Source organism: Lagenorhynchus albirostris, chromosome 7, assembly GCF_949774975.1.
Source record: "Lagenorhynchus albirostris chromosome 7, mLagAlb1.1, whole genome shotgun sequence".
In the NCBI taxonomy this organism is placed as follows: domain Eukaryota; kingdom Metazoa; phylum Chordata; class Mammalia; order Artiodactyla; family Delphinidae; genus Lagenorhynchus; species Lagenorhynchus albirostris.
Window position 1 is genome coordinate 105,347,083 of NC_083101.1, and position 24,690 is coordinate 105,371,772.

The window sequence follows — 24,690 nt, forward strand, 5'->3', positions numbered from 1 at the left end:
CTAACCAAAAATTAAGTTTAAAATATAAAATTTAAGCATTAAGTGAAAAGAGGACAAGGGGAATCTTTTAGGGGAGCATGGAAATAATTATACACTTAAGAGCAGTGCACTCACTGTATGTAAAATATGCCTCAGTTACAAACAAAAGCAAAAATACAGAGCTTAGGAATGGAAAAACTGAGAAACTGTATGGTAAATCCTGAATTCATTTAAATCTACAACTATGAGTAAACAACTATGGGAATTATGAGTCCAGGACAGAATGTAAATGTTGACTACACAAAAATATCTTCCAAATATCAGGAGTTGGGTGTACAGGCTGGGAAGGGAAATGGGGAAAGTATAGTATATGTATGTGTATTAGTTATCTATTGCTGCATAAGAGATTACATTGACCTTAGCAACTTGAAACAACCTAAATTTTTATTCTCTCACTTAGTTTTTATAGGTCAAGCAGCTTAGACGGGTCATTCTGATTCAGGGTGTCTCAGGAGGCTACAGTCATCAGCAGACTTAACTAAGTCTTAACTAAGGCTAGGGGACTCACTTCCAAGATGCCTCATTTGCATAGCTGTTAGTAGAATGCTTCAGTTCTTTGCCACATGGATTTCTCCATGGGTCTAATTGAGTGGTCTCACAACATGGCAGCTAGCTTTCCTCAGAACCAACTATTAAGAGAGAGCAAAGCAGAAACTTTTCATGACCTATCCTTAGAAATCACCATATTCTGCCGTATTCTGTTGTTTGCACAGACCAACCCTGAAGCAGTGTTGGAGGGGATTACACAAAGGTAGGAAGAACAAGAGGATCATTAGGAATCATCTTGGAGACTAACTATCACAGTCTGCTAATTTCCTTAGCTTTTTTAGCCAGGAGCCATTAGATACTGCCCACAAATTAGAAAACAGTGCTTCCAACCTCCCAGTGTTTTCGTATGATCCTTTTTTGTTGCTTTATTGCACTCTTAGGAACCTCATTTCCCCTATAGAAGCATTTACTAAATTTGAGTAGATCCTTCTCTCTAGTTTATTTAGATTTTTCTTCTTGTGTTAAAATCAAATCAAACTAAATTTGGTGTTTTTACATTTAAAAAGTCAACATGTAGTATTATCTCATTTTAGTAATTATTTCTGCCTATTCTATGTCCACATATGCTTGGAGTGATCTTGTAATAAGTGCAGTTATTTATAAATGGTAAGAATTTGGATGCTGTTTTTTTTTTTTTTTTACGGTACGCGGGCCTCTCACTGTTGTGGCCTCTCCCGTTGCGGAGCACAGGCTCCGGACGCGCAGGCTCAGCGGCCATGGCTCACGGGCCCAACCGCTCCGCGGCATGTGGGATCTTCCCAGAACGGGGCACAAACCTGCATCCCCGGCAAGCGGACTCTCAACCACTGCGCCACCAGGGAAGCCCTGGATGCATTTTTTTTAATTAGCTTTCCTCTTAATTGTTCTACTTTCCTCTGAATTGTGTAGAATTCTTTTTATAATGAGCATGTGTTAATGTTTACAAAAAGAAAGTCAGACTCTAAAAATAAATTTTATAAGCAGCAATGGTGAGGATGTAGGGAAAAATTCTTATCACTGTTGGTTAGAATATAAAATTGGGTACAATCTTCTTTAGGGGACAATTTGGTAGTATCCATCACAAACTTAAATGCCACTCGTATGCTACGAATCAAACTCCATTCCTGTGAATTGGCCCTAAGATATTTCTTTATATGCACAAAGATAAGCATAGAGTGTTCATTGCATCACTTATAATAGTAAAATGTTAGCAACAGTTGAAATGTCTAATAACAGGTAAATGTGTAAGTGGATTATGGTATATTTCTGATATAAAATACCATGTAGCCATTAGAATGATGAAGGTTCACAATGTGATACGTGAGAAAATTCCAAGACATTATGGGAGAAACATTGCTACTTATTATGTATAGGATAACTCCAAATGTGTGTTTAAAAAAAAAAAACCCCAGGGCTTCCCTGGTGGCGCAGTGGTTGAGAGTCCGCCTGCCGATGCAGGGGACACGGGTTCGTGCCCCGGTCCGGGAAGATCCCACATGCCATGGAGCGGCTGGGCCCGTGAGCCATGGCTGCTGAGCCTGTGCGTCTGGAGACTGTGCTCCGCAACGGAAGAGGCCACAACAGTGAGAGGCCCGCATACCGCAAAAAAAACCACAAAAAACCCTAAATATATATATGTACATGTTTGTGTATTAAATGCATCGTAAAGAGTTTGGAAGAATTCACACCAAATAAACAGAGATACCTCTAGGGAATGAGAGAAGGGTTAGAGATGGAGGAAGGGCTTTTTTCTCTGCATTTGTGAGTTATTTTTATGGAGAATGGTTGCATGTGTTATAACTTAAATTTTTTGAGACATCTCTCTCACACTGTGGAAGGTGAATTGCAGAGATGACTGCAGCTCTCAAGTAGGAAATTGAAGAAGCACATTTCACATTTTCATCTGTGAAGTGATCTTCTAATTAAAAAGGATCTGATCATGAGGATTTTGTACTTTGTGGATCTTAGATGACTTGTTCTTTTCATCAGAGTTATTTCAGTTATCTAGACAAAAGAGGCTGAGATTCCAAACTGCTGGAATGAGGATTGGAGAGACGAAGAGAAATTTTGGAAGAGAAAGGGATTGGATTTAGTAAGCATATGAGAGTTGGGGGAAGGAGTAGAATGGAACATAAAATTGAGATGGGGGACACAGGAGGAAGAACAGATTTAAAGGAAGAGGATAATGAATCAAGTTTACTACATTGAAGACCTGTGGGAAATTCTCATGAAACTGTCTAGCAGATGGTTTGACCAGTCTGGTGTTCTGGAAGTCATTGGTATTTAGATATTTTAAACCCTGATTGTTGATGGTTGAGATGATCGAAGGAAGAGTGTGTAGAATGAAAGAAGATGCTTAAACATGGAATCTTGGGGCACTAACATGTAAGGAGATAACAAAGCAATCCCTGAAGTTGACTGAAAAGTTGCGTTGGAGAGTTGTATCCAGCATTCCAAGGATGAAGATGATGTGAGTGGGTCAGTAGTGTCACGTGCCAAAGGAAGTTGGAGGAAGAAGAAACATTTAAATTTGTAGTACTAGGGACTTTGACAAGAATGCGTTGTGGTGGAGAGCCCTCTGGTGGAAGGGAGCATAGCATTTGAGGAACTGGAAGGATGGAGCTGAAGCTCAGAAAAGAATGTGAATGAGACTGCCAAAAAGGGTTTTTCATCCTTTGAACACAATGTGATCACTTTCTTATTGGAAAGAAATTAATCAGGGGTTAGTTTTAGTCTCTCAGTGTATGAAGGTTATATGTAAATTTTTCTTTTCTTCTGCCCTGTGAAAGGTAGAAAAGAGCTTTTGAGGAGCTAAAACTTGTGGAGAATGACATTGTGTTCAGCAGTGGGAAGTAAAGGGAGTTAGGAAAATTTTCTCTGAAGGAGAGGTACCAGAGCTGACAGTAAAGAGAAGCTGCAGGGCCTTTTGACACCTAGCTCAATTGAAGTTCCAAAGACATGGACCGGCCCCAGAAGGAAAAGTTAAAGGAACCCTACCGATCAGCAAGTTGCTAACGAAGAAATATCATTGTAAAATGTATTATTGTACATATTTAATTTTTTTTTTTTGCGGTACGCGGGCCTCTCACTGTTGTGGCCTTTCCCGTTGCGGAGCACAGGCTCCAGACGCGCAGGCTCAGTGGCCATGGCTCACTGGCCCAGCCGCTCCGCGGCATGTGGGATCTTCCCAGACCAGGGCACGAACCCGTGTCCCCTGCATCGGCAGGCAGACTCTCAACCACTGCGCCAACAGGGAAGCCCCATATTTAATTTTTATAGTGCCTTTTCTGGAAAAACTGCTTGCTTTATTACTTTGTTTTCTCATGAAAACTGAGATTAAGTTTACAGGGAAGAAGTTCCTTGTTTGTTTCCTCCTCTCACAAAAGACTAGACAGGAGGATATTCTTTATTACCTTCTCTCCCTTTGTTTTATTAAATTAATAATTACACATAGAGAAAATTGTACAACAACATATATTAACAGTTAACACTGATTACCCCAGAGTGGACTTGGCCAGGGAAGGCTGAAATTAACTTCTTTTCACACTTCTGTTTTGTTTAACTTAATTACAGTGTTTATAAAGCAGCCAATAAAGTGTGTAGTGTTTATAGGGAAAGGCTAAAATAAAATAAGTTAATAAATATTTGTAGACAGATTAAGAAAACGATATAGAGGTGTACAATGGAGGGAGAGTCTGCCACTCTAAATTCGTATTGTGTATCTTTGGCTATATATGAGCTTTTGTTACTGTACAAAACAACGTAGATTATGTAAAAATATATGTATTCATTAAACTATATACTTTTCCATTTATATCATGGGGATCTTTCCATATTGATACATATCCATTTGTTTTTTTTTTTAACACCTCATAGAATTTTTAAAACTTTCTTGAGAAAACTTCATTGAAATACAACATAGAGAAAAGTGTCCAGTTTAATGGCTTTTACAAAGTGAAGACACACATGTAACCACCATCCAGATCAAGATCAAGAACAGTGCTGGTCACTTCATGGGCCTTACTCATCCTACCTCCAGTAATTAACCTCCTCCCTCCTAATGACAGATAACCACTATTCTGATTGTCATCCATATACATATATATAATTGTGTCTGTTTTTAAACTTTATGTAAATTGAATCATACAGTATTGTGCGTGGCTTTTTTTACCTGTATGTGTGACTATTTTTGGCCAACATTATTTTTGTGAGATTTATCCATGTGACTTCATGTAGCAGTAGTTTTCCCTTTTTCTATTTGTTGTAGTAGTCTGTAGTAGAATACATAAATACCACAATTTATGCATTTTCCTGTTGATGGGTATTTGAGTTGTTTCAAACTGGGGACTATGATTAGACAATGCTCATATAAGCCTTCCAGTACGAGTTTTTTGAACATATTCTTTTGAGTATGTACACATTTCTGTGGGCTGTATACCAAGAAAAGAAATTGCTAGATCATATGGTATGCGTATGTTCAGCTTTAGTAGATATTGCCCAGTTGTTTCCCAAAGGGGCCCTGACACTTTACCCTTCCGTCAGCAATATGAGAGTTTCATATATGCCCTGCCAACACTTGGAGTTGATGGCTTTTTGTTTGGTTTTCTATTGTTTGGTTTTGATGGCTATTTTAGAACATAAGTCTGCACAGTATCTTATTATATGAATATACCATAATTTACTCTCCTTTTGCTGGGCTTTTGCCCTCTTGCCCCACTATAGCACAGCCAGAACCTGGACACCTCTAATGTCTAGTAGACTCTGTGGTTTGTTCTATGTGTGATCTGACTGTTTGAGGAAGATTTAATACTGTAGGTAACAGAACCGATATATTTGGGTTTTTTTATTAGCAGATTTTCCTCAAATTCCCTCTCTTTTTGAGTAGTATGATACCAATGTAAGAATCCATGTAAAATGGTTTCATTTTGTTGACATGAAAATCAGTTTTGATTTCATGGTGGTACATGGTTGATTTCTTCACTCTTGTTAAAAACTCATGTGAGGGCTTCCCTGGTGGCACAGTGGTTAATAATCCACCTGCCAATGCAGGGGACACGGGTTCGAGCCCTGGTCCAGGAAGATCCTACATGCCACAGAGCAACTAAGCCCATGCGCCACAACTACTTAGCCTGCGCTCTAGCGTCCGGAGCCACAACTACTGAGGCCTGCGCGCCTAGAGCCCGTGCTCTGCAACAAGAGAAGCCACCGCAATGAGAAACCCGTGCACCGCAACGCCGCCAAAAAAACCCAAAAAGTCATGTGAAAAATAGTATAATGTTTGAAACTAGACTTTTGGTGAAAGTATTGCTAAACATGGCCAATTTAATTATACTGAATAATTTGCATTCTCTTAGAACAAGCATACAGAGATAGCTGCCAGCACCTGTATCACATAGATCTTCAGTCCATTGAAAAACTGCTGTGTGAATGATTTGAGAATATAATCTCTTCGGTTTTGGAAAGACTCTTTGAATTTCACCCTTTGAAAGTGAAAGGTGTTTCCAATCAGAGAACCATGCTTCTCAGCCCAACTTTTAACAAAACTGCCCTCCCCCATTTCTGCAAATTTTCTTTTAACGTAGGTTTTTAAAAGTACAAAAGCTAGGGGCTTGCTTTTAATGAGTTAAATGTGATAACCAGACCTCCTGGTTCTTCTTATGTTAGGGGGCGTGATTACTTCATGATAACCACTCTTTCTGTTGTGAGTTACAGCTTTAAACAGGTGCTGGCACAGGTGGTATTCATTACTATCCAGTTACCATAAGTAATTCCTTGGGAGAGTTTATATACTGTTAACCCTCTATGGTAGCTGCATGGTCTTTTGGAAAGTGCCTTATGGGTGTATAAGACAGTTTTATATTTCCTATTATTCTTTGCTTTTGCCAGTTGTATATTGAATTATTCATTTTGTAATAGCTATAATGACCAGAAGAAGCATGTTATTCTCATACTCTAGTAAGTTTTAGACATGCTTTTTTACCTTCCACATGGAGGTCTTTCAATTTCTTATTTATTGCTTTCAAGAACTTGTTAGTAATAGCTGAAAACTACTGCTTTGTATTGTATTCAGTGTTTCGTTAAGTCTGTTAGAAGAACATCTTTACCTCTTGAGATTTCTTAAGAGGTCCTATTGTAGCATAACTCTAAAAGTCTTCCAACTGTTAGCTATCTATACTGATGAGCCTGAAAATTAATTAACAAATGAGTTAGCCTGAATGAATTAACAAATAGTCCAGAAATCTTATTGAAGAGAGTATTTTCAATGACCTCTCCTTTCCCAGACCCTCAATCTTTTTATCAGTATCAATAATGAGTAGCAAAATGTGCTGGCTTGATTTTATTTCTTCCAAATATCTGGTAAAAGTTCTAATGTTCTAAACCAGGATCGGGGTGGAGGTGGTGATGGTGGTTGAAGGAGCACAAACTTAATCAACTTCTGACAACTGTTATTTAGATAGCTCTTCACTTATCTCACATTCATGAACCTGGTTTAGAAATTAATTTAGAGACCATTTTTAAGTCTTGGTAAATAAAATGCTTTGACCTCTTATAGATCATTTCTGAATATATCCTTGCAGTCAGCTTTTACAAGGAAGCCCAATATTAAAAGCCTTGCTCAAGTTGCAGCTTCCTTATAGAATTAACAGAGAATAAAGTACCCAATAACCTAGAACCAACAGATCCCTCATTAACTTCCCTGTAATTGCAGTATCCACAGCAGCTGTTTCTCTTTCTCCACAGGTATCAGTCAGAGCCGGATCTCTCACTGGCTGTTGCAGCAGGGATCAGACCTGAGTGAACAGAAGAAAAGAGCGTTTTACCGATGGTATCAGCTTGAAAAGACAAACCCTGGTAAATATTTTTTCCTTTTTTTATTGCATCTGAAATGGGACAAATATAAATTAATTACTTTATTGACTCCATAATTGGATTCCATTCCACTCCATAGTGTTCCTTGGTTTGTCTTCCCCAAGGTAGTTTCATACTTTACTGTTGTTCCTTTATGCCAAAGAACACTCTTAACTGTAAAACCTAAGCCCTGATTGTACCAATTTTTAGCTTAGTGTCTAATATTATCTAGTCATTTTCACTACTTCCTCCAAGGTGCCTCTTTGTTTTCCAGGTTATATGACATTTCTAACCATAATTTGAAAGAAAGGTCATGATAGTAGCCAATTTTTTTTCCCTCACCTATAGGTATTGGTACATATAAGATTCCATACCTAGTTTTATATGTGTTTTTGTAAATCTTGTTTTAGTTAGTAATATAAATTTAATACTTTTATTTTGTTCATGCTATACCATATCCAATGATTCCTGCTAATGATTTTCTCTTTCTAATTCTAATTTTGGGTAATGAATGTGTCTTTGGGCTTTAGGGTGAAGCTGCCCTGTTGACTTTGGGGGCAGCAGTAGGTTGGAAAATAGACTGAAATCTTTAAAAAGATCACAAAAACCTTTGTGTCAGAAGTTGCCAGGAAGAGGCAAGATCTATTGCAGGATGCTTTTAATGGTGGTATATAAGTAAAATCTGAAGTTTGTGATGGACTCCCTCAATCTACACATTACACAGACTGGTGGCAGTGAGATCTGTCTCAAGTTTAACCTTGTGATTGAACTATCTTCTGTAGTACTACAGCATTAAAGCCTTTGCTTACAGACTAAATTATCAATTCGAATATCGAGTATTGAAGGCTCTTAGCTAATAATAGCATTGGCTCTGAGGTGGAAATAATGTTATAGAGACATATTTGTGTGTGTGTATCTGTGCTTAGATTTTTTTTTCCCAAAGATCACTTTGAAAGGCTCAGGCAGACAAAACAGAACAGACCGTATCAATCTCTTCGCAATGAATTTTTTAATCTACCCAGCCCCCCATTTTTTATATTTCAGATATACAGAAAAATTAAAAGACCAGCACAGCTAACACCTGTTTATCCTCTTCGTAGATACAATTGTTAACATTTTGCTATATTTGTTTTTCCCTATAAAATAAATAAATGAATAAATTTTAAAATGTATGTATGTGTGTATACAAACACATACTTTCTCTCTTTAGCATTCGTCTCCTGAAAAAAGGGTAATCGCCTACATAACCACAGCCCCTACAATCACATCTAAGAAAATTAATTTTAATTCCATAATAACACCTAATATTCAGTCCATATTCACATTTCTTTAGTTGTTGCAAGATTGTCTTTTGTAACTTTTTTTAGAATTAATTTTTTAATTGAAGTATAGTTGATTTACAATATTATGTTAGTTTCAGCTGTACAGCAAAGTGATTCAATTATATATATTTTTTCAGATTATTTTCCATTATAGGTTTTACAAGATATTGAATATAGTTCCCTGTACTATACAGTAAATCCTTGTTGCTTATATATTTTATGTATAGTACTTTGTATCTGTTAATCCTGTACTGCTGATTTATCAGCTTTTTTTTTCATTAAATAGTATGTGATTTAGGTTGACAGATTGGAATTTGTTATGTCTCTTTAGAGTCTTAAAACTAGTCACTTAAAATTTTTCTTTCATGACATAAACTTTTTAAACCACCTAACCTTACAGAAGTCTCACATTCTGGGCTTTTCTGTATCCTCGTAGTGTCGACTAACTTGTTCCTCTATAGCCTGTGTATTTCACATACACTGGAAGTTAGGATTAGAGGCTTGATTAGATTCAGGTTAAATAGTTTTTGACAAGAGTACTTCATAGATTGTTTAGGGAGGACATTTACTAATGGCTGCAGTTAACTTTGAAACAAATCAAAATAAAATGAATAGGGAGATGGATATGTGATAAACTAGGTATAGTAAAATATTAGATGGTATGGGTACAGATTTTCACTATAAAATTCTTTCATTGTTGCTGTATGTTTGAAATTTTTCACAATAAAACATTGGGGCAAAATGCTTTGTAGGTAATGTATACCTCACGTTACCACATGTCAAGAGGTATGTAGTGTCAGGTAGTAGCACTACTCATGTGCTAAGTTTGATTGTTTGTTAAAGTGGTGGCCACCGGATCCTGTTTTTGCAGCTTTTAAATAATCTGTAGGGCATTACTTTGCCGCTGGATGAATAGCCTTTTCTGCAACAAGCTTTGCCAGTGGTCTTAGCGTCCATTGATGATGCTCACCTGAATCAGTTATTCTGATGGGGGATTGCAAAATGGTGATGATGTAATCTAGCATTCCTTCAATATTTACTAGCTGGCAGTTTTTCTACAAAGAGGAACTTCCCTTTTTAGATATTTTTCTAATGATATCTAGATATACAGGCAAACCTCTCAAAATAATGACTCTGTTGTTGCTGCCATTAGTTAAATGTTCTAAAACAGCACAGTTTAGTAGAAATATAATGCAAATGACATATGTAATTTAAATTATCTAGTAGCCACATTTTAAAAAGAAGAAATAGCTAAAATTAATTTTGATAATGTATCAATATTTATGCTTGTATTATCACTTCAACATTTAATCAACACTTCAAAAAATTACTGAGAGCTTTCCTTCTCTCTCTTCCTTCAGTCCTTCCTTTCTTCCTTTTTTTCTCTCTCTCTCTTTTTCCTTTTCTTTCTTTTTCTTTGAAATACAATGTGTATTTTACACTTAAAGCACATGCCATCTGCAATCAGCCATATTTCAAGTGCTCAATAACCACGTGTGGCTAGCGGCTACCATATAGGACAGCGCAGTCTAAAGACTCATGTTGAGGCAACACTTCCATCTGAGCTCTAAGCAGTCTTCCCAAAGAGCTGACTTCTCCCGTGACTCACAGCAGAGCAAATCAGATGGAAAGGAACAAAAACTTGGCACTTGGTCTGTTTAATAGAGCAGCTTAGGCTATGATATTGATAACAAGAGTTGGGCTAGGTAAATAAGGAACTGTGCCCAAGGGCTTCATAAACCTGGTCACATGCCAGCAATTGGCTACCAGGGGGAGTATCAGAGGGATTGTTAAGATGTTCCAAAATATATACAGCAGAGCAATGAAGAATTTGAAAGACAAACACAAGTCCAACTGTGCCAGGTAACCAGCCTCCATAAGAGAAGGGATTTTTGTCTCTTGGATTTGGCACTTAGATCAGTGCCTGACATGTAATCTAATCATAGCTGGTAAAGCTAAATTACCACACTGGATTTCAGGGCTGGACTTCAATCTCAGACAGGGACTGGGATACCAGGAAAATGAATTCATTACAAGCAGGAAGGCGGACTATCATGTCGGCATTGTTGTAGCTGATCTGACAGCACTGCCGACTGTGGAATACTACTATTGGAATCCAGTTTTAACAGGAAAATGGGAAAGGGCTAACAGCATTCATCCAGCTGTTAATTAGCAGGTGTTTTTTTCTTTAAGGATATAGTGCCTCCTCCTTTTAACAGTAAGTACCCCTAATTATATGCATTTGCTTTTCTATGAAGTTGCATTACCAACTGTCCCCCTGTAAAAGGACTTCCTATTTTTTATTTAAGAATCAAATCCATTCTAGTTCTGAGTTCTTTCTAGCTTCCTAGTCCAGTTCTTTGTAGTCTAGTTTCTAGTTTTCTGTAGGATGTAATTCAGAGTTAGCTGAAAAGAAGGGGATAAGTTTGTAATTGTCAAATTGGTCCTTTTTGTTGCATCAACAGTAATTGGATATTACCAGTTGAAATTTAATTTTTTTAAGTTTTTCTTTGCACTTTCACCTTTATTAAAAGAGCTAATATGGTATAGAATTTTTTCTAGATAAATGCAGTTTTATTTTATTGAGTTTAAAATAACCCTTGGTTTTAGCTAAAGAATTTATTCTTATTTCATGGACACTTTGGAACTATTATATGATGATAGTTCCAAATTAATATTGTGTGATAAGATGAACTAACATTACATTAGCATCTAAGAATACCTTATCCAGTGTCTAGTCAGTATTCACTTTTATATAATACATCAGAATTTTCTTTGCAAGTCATTGCAGAGGTGATTGGAATCCAACTAAATGTCCCTCAGTCGAGAAGTGGTTAAATAAATTATGGTATATCTGTATAATGGAATACTGTGGAGGCTATATAGCTTTTTTTTTTTTTTTTGCGCAGTACATGGGCCGCTCACCGTTGCGGCCCCTCCCGCCGCAGAGCACAGGCTCCGGACACTCAGGCCCAGCGGTCATGGCCCATGGGCCCAGCCGCTCTGTGGTATGCGGGATCCTCCCAGACCGGGGCATGAACCCGTGCCCCCCGCATCGGCAGGCAGACTCCCAACCACTGTGCCACCAGGGAAGCCCTATATAGCAATTTTTTTTAAGGTGGCTTTATATGAATTGAATTTATATGTAGGAATATCAAATTCATCAGTGAATAAAGTAAGGTAGAAAACAATGGATATAGTATATTGCCATTTATGTAGGGAATACACACATACACACACACACACGTGATTATATAAACTTGGAACATCTCTGGAAGGGTATATTAGGAACTGATAAGAATAGCTCTGTGGCGGGGAACTGAGAGAAGGGGAGGATGGGAGTGGCAGGGACACTGTTAACTATGTAACCTTTTTGTGTCTTTCTAAATTTTATTCCATGCACTTGTGTTGTATATTCCAAAAATACATATAAAGTGTAATGAAAATAGGAGAGGGAGGGAGGCAAAGAGGGAGAGAGGCAAAAAAAGAAATTAATCTACCTTGTTAATAGCTTTTAAGATATAAAACAACTGAAGAACCTAGGTTTACATAGTTCAGACCTGCTTTTGAGAGGCAGTTAGGTAGAGAAATAAGATGTCAGTGATTTTTATTGATAGTTCTTTTATTTCATGTTTTTTCTCTGTCCAGGACAGATAGCTCATTGGAAGAAATGTAAATGGTACCATCACTTTGCATATATTCTGAGAAAAAATGCAAAATTAAGGACACTCACACGGTGAAAAAGTACTTTTTTTCCCTCTAAATTTAAGCATTTAGAAAAAAAACAAAAAGTATTTGTACATTCTGTGCCTTTATCCCTGGGCTCAGAGCATTTCTCTCTGTATACGTTGATTGATGTTCTTCTCTTTTTCAACCTCTTCACTCTGGATCCATTTGAATAGGTTTTTTTAGTCTCTCTTTTAGTGGACTCAGCAAGAAAAATAATAGAGTGCATATTTAGGTTATTTTTACTGATAATCCTATAGATACAGTGTAGTTCTCTGCTAAACAGACCAATCACCAGAATTTCCCAGCATAATCTAAAGCCTGCCAAGGCTTATGAATAAAATAGGCTGATGGAAACTGATCAAATACATTTTATCTTGTTTCTTATGAAAACATTTACAAGAAAATGCCTATTTTTAAAAAGCAGTGAGTACTAAATTCAGTATGGTTGATATCAAGAGCCCCTTTATTTAATCAAATTAAGCTCAACAGTCCTCTCTCTTGTCTAATTTAAACATTACTATAGCAGACAGGGTTTGATGAGTTCTTTTTGGCTCATGGCGGTGATTCTGCATATTTCTAAATTAAACAATTAAATAAAGTTTGCACATGAAGTAAATTTGGAGAGCAGAGTATGCCTCCTCCCTTCACTGTTGCAGGGAGTAGAGCCTCAGGGAAATCATGTTTATGATGTGGGGGAAGATGAAAAATTACTTTTGGAGAAGCTAGTGTCTATGAATGGAGCAGTAATAACATGCTTGTAGTCATTCTTTTATTAGCTGATTGGCAAAGGCTCACCCGAAAGTAACCCTGATAAGCAAGAAAATGATTATAGATGCAAAGAGAACAGTTACCAAAATGTTAAAATCTATCAGCAAATTAGGAAGAGTTTTGTTTTCTCTGGGTTTAGATCTGCTAGATAAATCTGCAATATTTTGTCTTAATGGGGACCCAGATATAATGTGGAGAAAAAAACGTTTCTGTAGAGAACACAGGTAACACGCTTCCTATAGGGAAGAAAATAGTGGGTTCTTTAGCCAATCTAGAATGCCTGTATTTTACTTCAGAGGGATTTAAATTCTTACATACATTGTTCCTGCATAATTGTGAACCCATTCTTGGGTTATTCATTGCTCTCCATCTGTTTCAACCAAAGCAAGAGGAACAGGTTTCTAGAACAAATCTGTTGTAGTGTTTCCAGAGTTTTTCTTGTGCTTTTTTTTTTTTTTTTTTTTTTTTGCCACGCGGCTTGCGGGATCTTAGTTCCCCAAACAGGGATCGAACCCATGCCCTCGGCAGTGAAAACGTAGAGTCCTAACCACTGGACCACCTGGTAATTAATTCCCTCTTCTGCTATTTTTTTTTTTTTTTTTTTTGCGGTACGCGGGCCTCTCACTGTTGTGGCCTCTCCCATTGCGGAGCACAGGCTCCGGACGCGCAGGCTCAGCGGCCATGGCTCACGGGCCCAGCCGCTCCACGGCATGTGGGATCTTCCCAGACCGCGGCACGAACCCGTGTCCCCTGCATCGGCAGGAGGACTCTCAACCACTGCGCCACAAGGGAAGCCCTCTTCTGCTATTTTTAAATACTACTACATTGAAAAAGAAAAAGGAACAAGACAAAAACCTCAAAAGAAATATGATAATATTATGTTTCAAATTAAGTATGTTTACAAGTTTGAAATTATTCGGAGTTTCCACCTTCTATGCATAACTTGCCTTGATTTCTTTTAAAGTAACCAGGCCATTACTTACTTCTCTCTCTTCTTTTTTTTCCTCCTTCCCTCTCTCCCCCTTTCTTTGACTTCCTGACCAATTTTATTTCATCTAAGTTTCCTTTTTATAGAAAACCTGGACAATACAGGATATTGTAAAGAAGCATAGTTATATTACCAATAAACCCTAATACCAGGGAAGAACCATTATTATCAGTTGGCTCATTTCCTTCAACCTCATGACTCAGTTAAGATTCTTTGTATTCTTTGTCTTATTTGTGCCCATTTATCACTCTAAGAAAGCATGCCATAGTTACAGATATGGCCTACTAGTAGCAACTTACTGACCTATTTCTCACCCTCCACCCAATGAAGCCCTGAAACCCTCTATCCTTTTACCAGAGCCAGACCTTGGATGAGAGGACCTGGCTGCCTTAACCAGGTCATTTCTACCTCTGTCTTTATTAGCCATGGTAGCAAGTTTGGCTCCGTTTTGGACCTTTTATCATGGCTGTAGAATAAAGCTTATATAATCTAGCTTAGGTAGATCCCAGAGCCCTCATTATACTGTCAATCCTGCTTGCATCCCGAAAAGTACCAAAACAAGGAGTTTGAAACCCTCTAGACCCATAGTTACTTCTTACGCCTAAACTTTGTTAACTTTGAATTGAGCCCAGACCTAATTGCCAAGTTATTTTGGCAGAATGGATCCCTCTTTCTTGAACTACCTAAAGAAAGGTTTCAGTTTAGAGTTTCATAGTGTGTAGGACAGGAATTTTTTAAATCAGGGGTTAGCAAACTCTTCCTGTAAAGGGCCAGATAGTAAATATTTTAAGCTTTGCAAGCTGTGTGGTCTCTGTCACAGCTACGCAACTCTGCATTATAGTACCAAAAAGAGACAATATGTAAATGAACGAGTGTGGCTGTGTGGCAGTGTGGCAGAAGACCAGACTGTGCCACACCTTTTAAGCCAGTAGGTCTCTAATGTGTCGGTGACACACTTGCCCATTTGAGGAAGAGGTCAGATATTTACTTTACATCACACATGACAGGAAATCATATATCTATTAAGAGTTCAAACAAAAGTAAAAACTATAAAAGTATTCTGAGTTATATAAAATGCATTGACCATAAAAGAACAGATTAACAGATTTGACTGTACAAAAATTAAGATCTCGAAACATCATAAATAAAAAGATGAATGAAAAGCTGGAGAAAAATAGTTGCAATCTATATGACTAGCAATTGGTATGGTATCTACACACCAATAAGAGGAGTAACTCAAAAGAAAAAAGGACAAAAGATATAAATTCACAAGAGAAGTAATTGTCAGAAACAGGAAAAGATGCTCATTCTTACTAATAGTGAAATCTTTATATATTAAAGAGAATTTTTTGTCTGCCAAATTTATAAATGTGAATAATTAATAACACTTATACTAATAATACTCAGTGTGTCAGGGAATTGGGGAAATAAACAACTGGAGGTGGTTGTGATGTCTTATATTAGTTCTATATTATTGTGTAACAAATTACCCTACAGGTTAGGAGCTGAAAACAGCAAACATTTATTATCTCACAATTTCTGTGGGTCAGGAATTCAGGAGCAGCTTAGCTAAGGAGGTTCTGGCTCAGAGTTCTCATGACATTGTAGTCGAGCTGTCAGCCAGGTCTGCAGTCACCAGGGCAGGACAGTCTGCTTCTAAGGTCACTCCCATGAGTCTTGGAAAGCCCCAGGTCGTTATTGCCTATTGGCCAGAGATAGCAGGTCCTCCACATGGGCCTGGCCATTGGCTTGCTGAGTGTTCTTGCTACATGGCAGCTAGTTTTCCCCTGAGCAAGTGATCTAAGAGCCAGAGCAGCAACACAGACACCACAGTGTATTCTACAGTCTAATCCCTGAAAGTGGCATATCATTACTTCTACCATATGTTATTGGTCACATAAACTAATCCTGGTACAACGAGGTGAATACCAGGAGTTGGCAATCCTTAGGCGCCACCTTGGAAGCTGGCTACCACACAACTATATTAGGGCTGTATGTCTAGGGCCTTATTTCTGTCAGCTGGGTTCTACACTTCTCCACATGGTGTCTGCTGCAGCTAGAATGTCCAAACTGGCTTTTTTCCTCAAATGTCTGGCACCTGGGTGGGTTTCACAGGAGCACCTGGAGGCAGACTGGGCATCTTTCACTCCATGTGGCTAGCTTTGGCTTCCTTACAACATCGTGGTCTCAGGGTAGTCATACTTCTTATATGGCAGCTGGCTTCCCCCAGAACCAGCATTCCAGGAGATCTAGTCAGAAGTTGCAAAGCTCCTTATGACCTAGCCTCAAACTATGTCCATGTTGTCAAAAGGCATCACAGCACCAGCTCAGATTCAGGGGCATGATTACCAGGAGGTGTGACTTATTGTGAAGGGCCATCCTTGGAACCTATCCCAGGGAATTATGCTTAGGAGAGATGATGCTGGCTTACTCTAAAGTGGTAGCAGTGAAGGTAATATAAATTCGTCTGATTCTGGATATAGTTTGAAGATAAAATTGACAGGATTTGCCTGTGCATTAGATATATAGTAGGTGGGGAAAAATAGCAGAGGCAAAGGTGATTCTGAGATTTTTGAGCTGAGCAATTTAAAGAATAGGGATGCCATTTACTTGAATGGGAGAGAATGCAGGACAACAGGTTTGGAAAGGAAAATCGGGATTGGTTGAAATATTGGACATCTGTATGAGACAGTGCATATAAAGATGTAGCCATTAAGGGGACATCAAGAAACAAATCTGTGTGTAGTAAAGTAGAAATGCTACCCTTGGTATTAATTGCAAGGTACAATAAATAGAGTATAATTCCTGTTATGAAGAAAGAAATATATGCATACATGCATTATCACCAGTTCAGGCTGAGAAAAGTCTAGTCTGATTTAGTAAAATATCTCAATTGTACATTTTTTTCCATTGGTTTTATTACATTCAAGAGGTAAAAAAATAGTATAGCATTAACAGGTAGTAGACTTATGGAGATCTGAATTAGTTAATAGACTAAAAACATATCAAATATCATCTCTTCTTTTGATGCTATATTTGACTTTTTTTAAAAGAGTTTGCAACAATTAGTGTTATTTTAAATTCATCTCCTACCTGCATACATTGATTAAAGGGCTCCATTTTCTCAACAACAAGAAGTCTTTTGAATGGTAATGAAAGGTTCTGAACGTGTAGGATACATTGTTCAGAAAGATTAAAACTGTCAAGTAGGAATTTCAAGAGAAATTTTTCAGAGGAAGATACTCTGATTAAGGGTTGTCACTGGGCCAAAGACCGTATGTTCTTATTCCCCTGAAGAGACAGATTTTGAGCTTTGTTTCAAAAATTGACATAAACAAAGATAAAAGACAAATGACTAACTGAAAAAAATGACATTTAAAATAATAATGGGGGAGTTCCCTGGCAGTGCAGTGGTTAGGACACTGCACTTTCACTGCTGAGAGCATAGATTCAATCCCTGGTCGGGGAACTAGGATCCTGCAAGCCACGCAGCGTGGCAAAATAAAATAAAATAAGCAAAGTAAAGTAAAATAGATGGACTTTTTAAGGAAGAGTTTTTGTCTCCTTGGATTTTTATTTTGGTCAAATAATGTTTTTAAAATATAAATACCAAAAGTATTGGGCCTGCAATTTCCAGTGAAGGGGCAAAAGTTTATTGTTGATTTCATGATATATTTGTCGTATTGGTTTTAGTAAATTGCAAGATATTTGCCCCAAAAAGTCTCATTTATTTCAGGAGCTACACTAAGTATGAGACCCGCGCCCATTCCAATAGAGGACCCGGAATGGAGACAAACGCCTCCCCCAGTCTCAGCTACATCTGGCACCTTCCGACTGCGACGAGGGAGTCGATTTACCTGGAGAAAGGAGTGCCTGGCTGTCATGGAAAGGTACATGTCTCCTTTTCCTAGGAGCAATCTCCCAAACTTAGGAAAGAGAAACTTAGGATAGATTTGGACACTTTTCATTTCAAACAAGTAATTTGAGATCTAGGTTTTATCTCTAAAAGTATTTTGGAGTACTATAAGTGCTGTATTATTGAAATAAAATGATCTTACCATTGAGAATTCATAAAACCAGAGTTAGTATCTATCAATATAATTTTTGTCCTCAGTAATTTAAGAAACTGTAGAATAATTTTTTTGAGTTTAGATCTTTGTATTATGTTTTAGAAAGACTCTTTGAAGTCTTATTTTTATAAAAAATATTAAATAATTGTGTAGGAGGCCACTGAGACTTAACTTTCTTTGATAAGGAGTATAGCCTAGATGAGCTTAGTCCCAGAGGTTAGAAGTACATGTTTTTGACTTTGATTTCATATCCTCTGACTCTAGCACTGGTACCTGATCCATAGTGGTGCTTTTTTTTATTTTAAGTTTTTTTTTTTTTTTACAGTTTAAAAAAAAATTAATTGAGTTATTTTTTTGTCTGCATTGGGTCTTGGTTGCCGCACGCAGGCTTTCTCTGGTTGCGACAAGCAGGGGCTGGCTATTCTTCATTGTGGTGCGCGGGCTTCTCATTGCAGTGGGTCTCTTATTGGGGAGCATGGGCTCTAGGCGCGAGGGCTTCAGTAGTTGCAGCACGCAAGCTCAGTAGTTGTGGCTCGACGGTTCTAGAGCACAGGCTCAGTAGTTGTGGCGCACGGGCTTAGTTGCTCTGCGGCATGTGAGATCTTCCTGGACCAGGGATCAAACCTGTATCCCCTGCATTGGCAGGCGGATTTTTAACCACTACGCCACCAGGGAAGTCCCGGTACTCAGTACTTTTTAAACTTGAATTTGACCTTAGCTTCAGTTTTTCCTATTGGAAATCATATAAGTTAATTAAATATGGTTATGAAATGTTCAATATATTTAGGGTGGATCCTATAGTATAATTATCCTTTTAGTCTCCTACCTGTAAGTAATGTTTACAGAATCTTGGTTTGATGGAGTTTATATGCAATAAGGTAGTAATTTTCTATTAGAAAAGTATTTACTTCCTAAGATTAAAATGTAGAGAAAAAGAATATATTAGGCAGAGGTGAAAACAATTGAACTTTTTCATATTGTGATTTCTCAATAATTTAAATAATAGAAAAGAGTGGAATTGAATGTTTAAAACTAGATTTAAATTCTAATCAGGTACATATTTACACTGAGCCAGTTTCACATTTTTTTTCCTATTATCTAATCTGACCAATCGAATGGTATACTGAAAAGAGCATTTGGCTCAGAGTCAGAAGACCTGAAGCCTGATTTTGGCTTTGCCATTAACCAGCTGTGTGACTTTGTTCAGGTCAGAAATTCTGAGCTTTAGCTTCCTTATCTCTAAAATATAACTTGTTCTGCACATATAAACTTCGATTAACCAGGTAGTTTTTCCCTGAGGAAGAATTCCAACTAATAAATGGAAAAAAGATGATTAGACTATCATTATTATCAGACAATAATCATTGATAGCTGCTAACATCCCATAAAGATATACAAGGAGGTATTATGTACTTAGAGGATGTTAAGACACCACCTACAGAGTATTCTTTCTAACAAAATTGAAGCTGAATCAAATCGAATTTCTAGATCCAACTCCAGGTTTTTAGGAAATATGGAACAAAATTTTGTTAACACCACAGGGGTTTAAGTCAACCAGATTCATGGTGTGAGAGACCCTAAGAATAATAACTCAGTTTCTTCAAGTGTTTATTTTTTTTTTAAATCTTCAGACAGTTGAAGAAATTTGAACACTGGATAAATAGTGATTCTTGTTTCAGTTACGATAATGGTCACTTATATGTAAACGGTACTACATTTATAAAAATTAGAGTTCTTGTCTTTTAGAAACATGTATTAAAATGTATAATAATATGATGAAGTGATATCTGGGATTTACCTCAGAATAACACAAGGCGTAAAGGCAGGGGCAAGGGTGTGTATAAAACGAGTGGTATCAGTAAATTACTGATTTCTATAGTTAGGTGATGTTTACCTGGGGGTTCATAGTATGGTTCTCTCCACTTTGTATGTATATTATGTGCGTGTTAAAGGATGCTCTAAATTTTGGATCAAATCACATGGAACTAGGAGAAATGTAAAGCCTTCATATATCACAAAAACTCAACTACATGATGTTATCTAATAGTAACATTTACTTAATAAATATTTGCTTGTCACTGTAGTGACAGCAGTACAATAGTGAACATTGCAAACTCCCTCCTAAAGAGTCAGGTTGGAGAAACAGAAGTTAATGAAACAGTCATACAAATCAAGGTAAAATTGCAATTGTAATACATGTAGGAAAGGAAAGGTACATTGTGCTTCAAGATCTTGCATTGATTAAGAGAGGATGTGGTGATTTAATTAGGTCAAAAGGAAGCGGGAAAATATTGCAGATAGAAAGGAGAGCTATAGTCATCTAGAACTGTGCTGTCTGATCATGGCCACCTGTGGCTATTTAGATTTAAATTATATAAATTTTTAAAAATTTAAAATTCAGTTCCTCAGTCACACTAGCCACATTTCAAGCGCCCAGTAGTCATATATGGTTACTGACTATAGTTTTAGACAACACAGATATGTAACATTTCTATCATCACAGAAAATTTTGTCAGACAGCTCTAATACAGAACAACTGTATCTCATCCCCAATAGAAAAACAGTGGTTATATTTGACCCATAATGATTTGTTTCTATTTTTCTCTTTACTCAAAATTTTAAGGAAATACAAATATAAATTAAAAAGCAAACATTAAGTACATTGAAATATTTTAGAAAATGTCCTATGTGACCATGACAGAAACAGATAAATATTTCACTGATTCACATAACAAAAGTATTGTGCTTCTGCATCCTTTTCCACATCTGGCCCTGCTTTTCAGAGTACAAGATTTAATAATTCATTGTTTATAATGATGGGTCTTTTCTCTCTAATTAGCATTCATTCATTCATTCACCTGTTCATTAAACATGTATTTTTACACATGGCATTTGGTCTCTTGAGTCGCTTAATTTTAACAGTTTCTTATACATACGTAAACACACATACACAGACACGTTTTCCATGCTGTTTATTTGTTAAAGAGACCATGATATTTTGTCCTGTTGATTTTCCCACATTTTAGATTTGGCCAGTTACATCCTCTTACTGTCTCATTACATGACCCCATATTTTCTGTAGACTGATAGTTAGATCTAGAGCCCTGATTAGATTCTGGTTCAATTTTTTGGCACATAACTGGTACTTTGTTCTTCCTATTACATTGTATAAGGAGACGCATAATGTCTGGTTGTCTCCCATTTTTAGTAACTATAAGGTTAATCAGTAGATTCAGCGCTATCATCCTGATCCACTTATTAGAAAGGTCCCCATATACAGCATAGTTTAGGGCAGTGATTCTTAACCTTGGCTGCATATTAGGATCATCTGGGAGCTTTAAAAAACACCAGTGAGACTGTACCCCTGACCAATTGAATTGTAATCTCTGGGTGGGGGACCTAGGCAGAGGTATATTTAGAAAGCTCCCAAGTGATTCTAAAGGGCACTCAGGATTGAGAACCACTGTTTTGTATCCATTGATGATTTTTTCCTAGTCACTTTCTTCATAAGAGGTTTGCAAAATGGTTATATTCCAATTTTTTTTACTTCTTCTGCACTGATAAGCTCGAGTTCTTCTTCTATAAAGAAGAACTTTCCTCTCATTAACTCTTTAGTTGCCCAGAAATATATTTCCTCACAAACTTGGGGAGGTACTATGATATAAGCAATTATAGAACTGGGGAATGAATGCTATTATGAAAATGGGTAATTAAATTTATGGGATCATATGAGATGCCGGCAAGCAGAGGAGAGAGTCAGGAAGACTTTACCAAAGTGGTGACATTTTGGCTGCATTTTGATGGATGATGGATAGGAGTTCACCAGTTAGACAGTCATAGAAAGGATAGTATGATGTTAGGAGATTCTCTGTGGCGGAAGATAGGGTTTTTCATCAGGAGCATCTCTACTTTGATTATACAGGACTTAGTCATACTATGCACTCTATAATTAATAAGACCATGCTTAATTATACCATAGCTTTGGTGTTCAGGCTTTATCATAAAGGAGATTGCACCTGATCAGATTAGTCTGTTAGATAACGTTAGTAGGGGTATGGAAGATCGGCAAGAAATCAGCCAGCTAAGTATGCATTTGAACTTATACCAGATGCCTAAAGCCGAGGTAAAATAAATGTAAGTCGTAGTGTCTGCCCTCATATATCTTAAGATAATAATAGTTTACATTTCAGTAGGATTTTACAGTGTATAATTATTAATCTTATTGATAATTATTCTATATGATAAGTGAGCTTATTTAATCTTCACGATTCTGTACTGTGGATATCTTATTATTTATAGTTTATATATAAGAGCCTCAGAGAAAAGAAGTGACTAGCTTATATGTAAATGGGTTGAGGAGGGATAGATGGAGGCTGTTAGGGTAATCTGTGCATCAGTGATGAGGGCCCAAGCTATAATATTAAAGCAAAGGGCAAGAAAGTGGATAGAAGATAATAGATATCAGAAAAAATTTGAAGAAAAGAACAACCTAAGCTAGTCACAGATTGAACATAGAGATGACAGAGCAGGAAGTGTAAAAGAGAGTTTAGCAATGGTGATGGTCAAAGAGCATTCATCTGGGAGACAACATCTGTACCATTAGAAAATGGTTTGACTTTGGGCAAATCATTTAATACCTCTTAACCCCAATTACTGTATTTATAAAAAGAAGAGTTAAGTACTATGATAGAGTGAAAAGTCAGAGTCATAGAGACTTAGGGTTTAGTCCCAGTTTCACCTTATATTAATCTTTAGGAATTTCAGTTTTCTGTAAAATGAAGTTGGTTATTATGAGAAGAGTTACGAGAGTTACGTGAGATAATATATGTAAAGCACATAGTAGAATGCCTTTCTCATAAACAGTATTGAACAAATGTTCCCTTTCTACCTAAATTCCTTTCACTTAGAGCTTTGACTGAAATCACCTCAAGATTTCTGTGCTAGGAGGTTTCAGTGGCTCTAGAAATGAAGATTTAGGAGTCGTCAATATAGTAGGTGTAGTTAAAGCCATGAGTAAGAATATACCCTGTTTAAATTCATCTCTTCTGTTTCTACATTTTTGCTTATGCTGTGTTCATGTTTTTGCAGCTAAATATGGCTCCAGAAAAACTTAAAACCCTTCTGACTGATCTCATTTTAAATTCATGACCATGAACCTCAAGTGAGTCTTTAATTCTGCCAGACAATCATACTATACCTTCCTAGTTCATTCTTTCCCACTCTCCTAAATAATTATTTCACACTTTGTTCTCTCTGCAAACTCCCCATCCTCAGTCTCATGATGATCTTTCTTTCTATTTAAATGACGAAAGTGAAGGACTCAGGAAAATTTCACTAACTACCCACCTGTTTGCATGTAACACACACATACTATTTTCCTACCCCTTACCATCCCCAAAGCACTTCAGTAATATTTCCTAGCACATAACTTAGTGGTGCCTGCCTGGCTTACAGTAGATAGATAGATATATATCGATCCCCCTTTTTTTGGCCTTTTCCACTTCTCTGACCTCATTGCATTGTCTGTACCACATATTTGACTTTTAAAATATCTAGTTCCAGAAACATTTATTGTCACAAAGGACAATACTGTATGATTCCCTTTATATGAAATATCCAGTTTAAGTAAACCTATAGAGAGACAGAACGTAGATATGTGGTGTCTAGGGCTGGGAAGGTTAGGGATATTGTAGGGGAGGATGAAGGCTAAGGAGTGTTGGGTTTCTTTTTGGGGGTGATAGAAATTTCTAAAATTGTGATAATTTTCACACAACTCTGAATATGCTAAAAGCTATTGAATTATAAATGGGTGAATTTGGGGGTATGTGAATTTTATCTCAGTATAGCTGTTTTTTTAAAGAAACAGTTATTTAGTACAGTATTGGGAGTTCCACATATATTTATCCTCCACATTTAAGCCTCATAACAGTCCTGGTTTCTTCTTTTTCTAATGAGGCAGCCAAGGCTCTAAGAGGTTGAATACCTTCCCAGGACCACAAAGCTAATAAGTGGCCCAGCCACATGTCGACCTTTAGACAGAGCTAACCATGGATTTGAGTTTTCCTTATTAACTAAGAGGGGTATATTTTTATTTGGGTGTACACTGTTTTTAATGTATGGACTTGACCCTTATTAACTCTGACGTCTGATGCCACTGGATTAACATGTGATGTAACCTTCTATTTGCTTAAGAACATATGGAGATTGTAAAGAGGGAAAGATAAAACAAAAATGGAAAAATGATTGATAATTGTTGAAGCTGGATAATAGGTACATGGGGGTTCATGGGTATAGTATATTTGTGTAGTTTTGAAATTTTCCATAAAGATTTTTGTTGTTATTATTTAAAGGGGACTTGACTAGATTTTAATGGGCAAAATAGAATTAGATAATTGAC

At 37.1% G+C, this 24,690-nt stretch overlaps 1 protein-coding gene across 5 annotated transcripts in view; it reads left to right on the forward strand.

The window, feature by feature from the left end:
• HMBOX1 (homeobox containing 1) overlaps positions 1 to 24,690 on the forward strand; it is a 175,732-nt gene that overhangs the window by 117,330 nt on the left and 33,712 nt on the right. For all 5 annotated transcript variants that reach the window (XR_009541698.1, XM_060155777.1, XM_060155778.1 and 2 more), the window contains exons 5-6: positions 7,309 to 7,419; positions 17,960 to 18,113. Coding sequence is in view for 4 of the 5 variants with exons in the window: in XM_060155777.1 (XP_060011760.1) it covers positions 7,309 to 7,419; positions 17,960 to 18,113 (265 nt within the window). In the remaining variant the exon portion in view is untranslated. The remainder of the gene's footprint in view (positions 1 to 7,308; positions 7,420 to 17,959; positions 18,114 to 24,690) is intronic.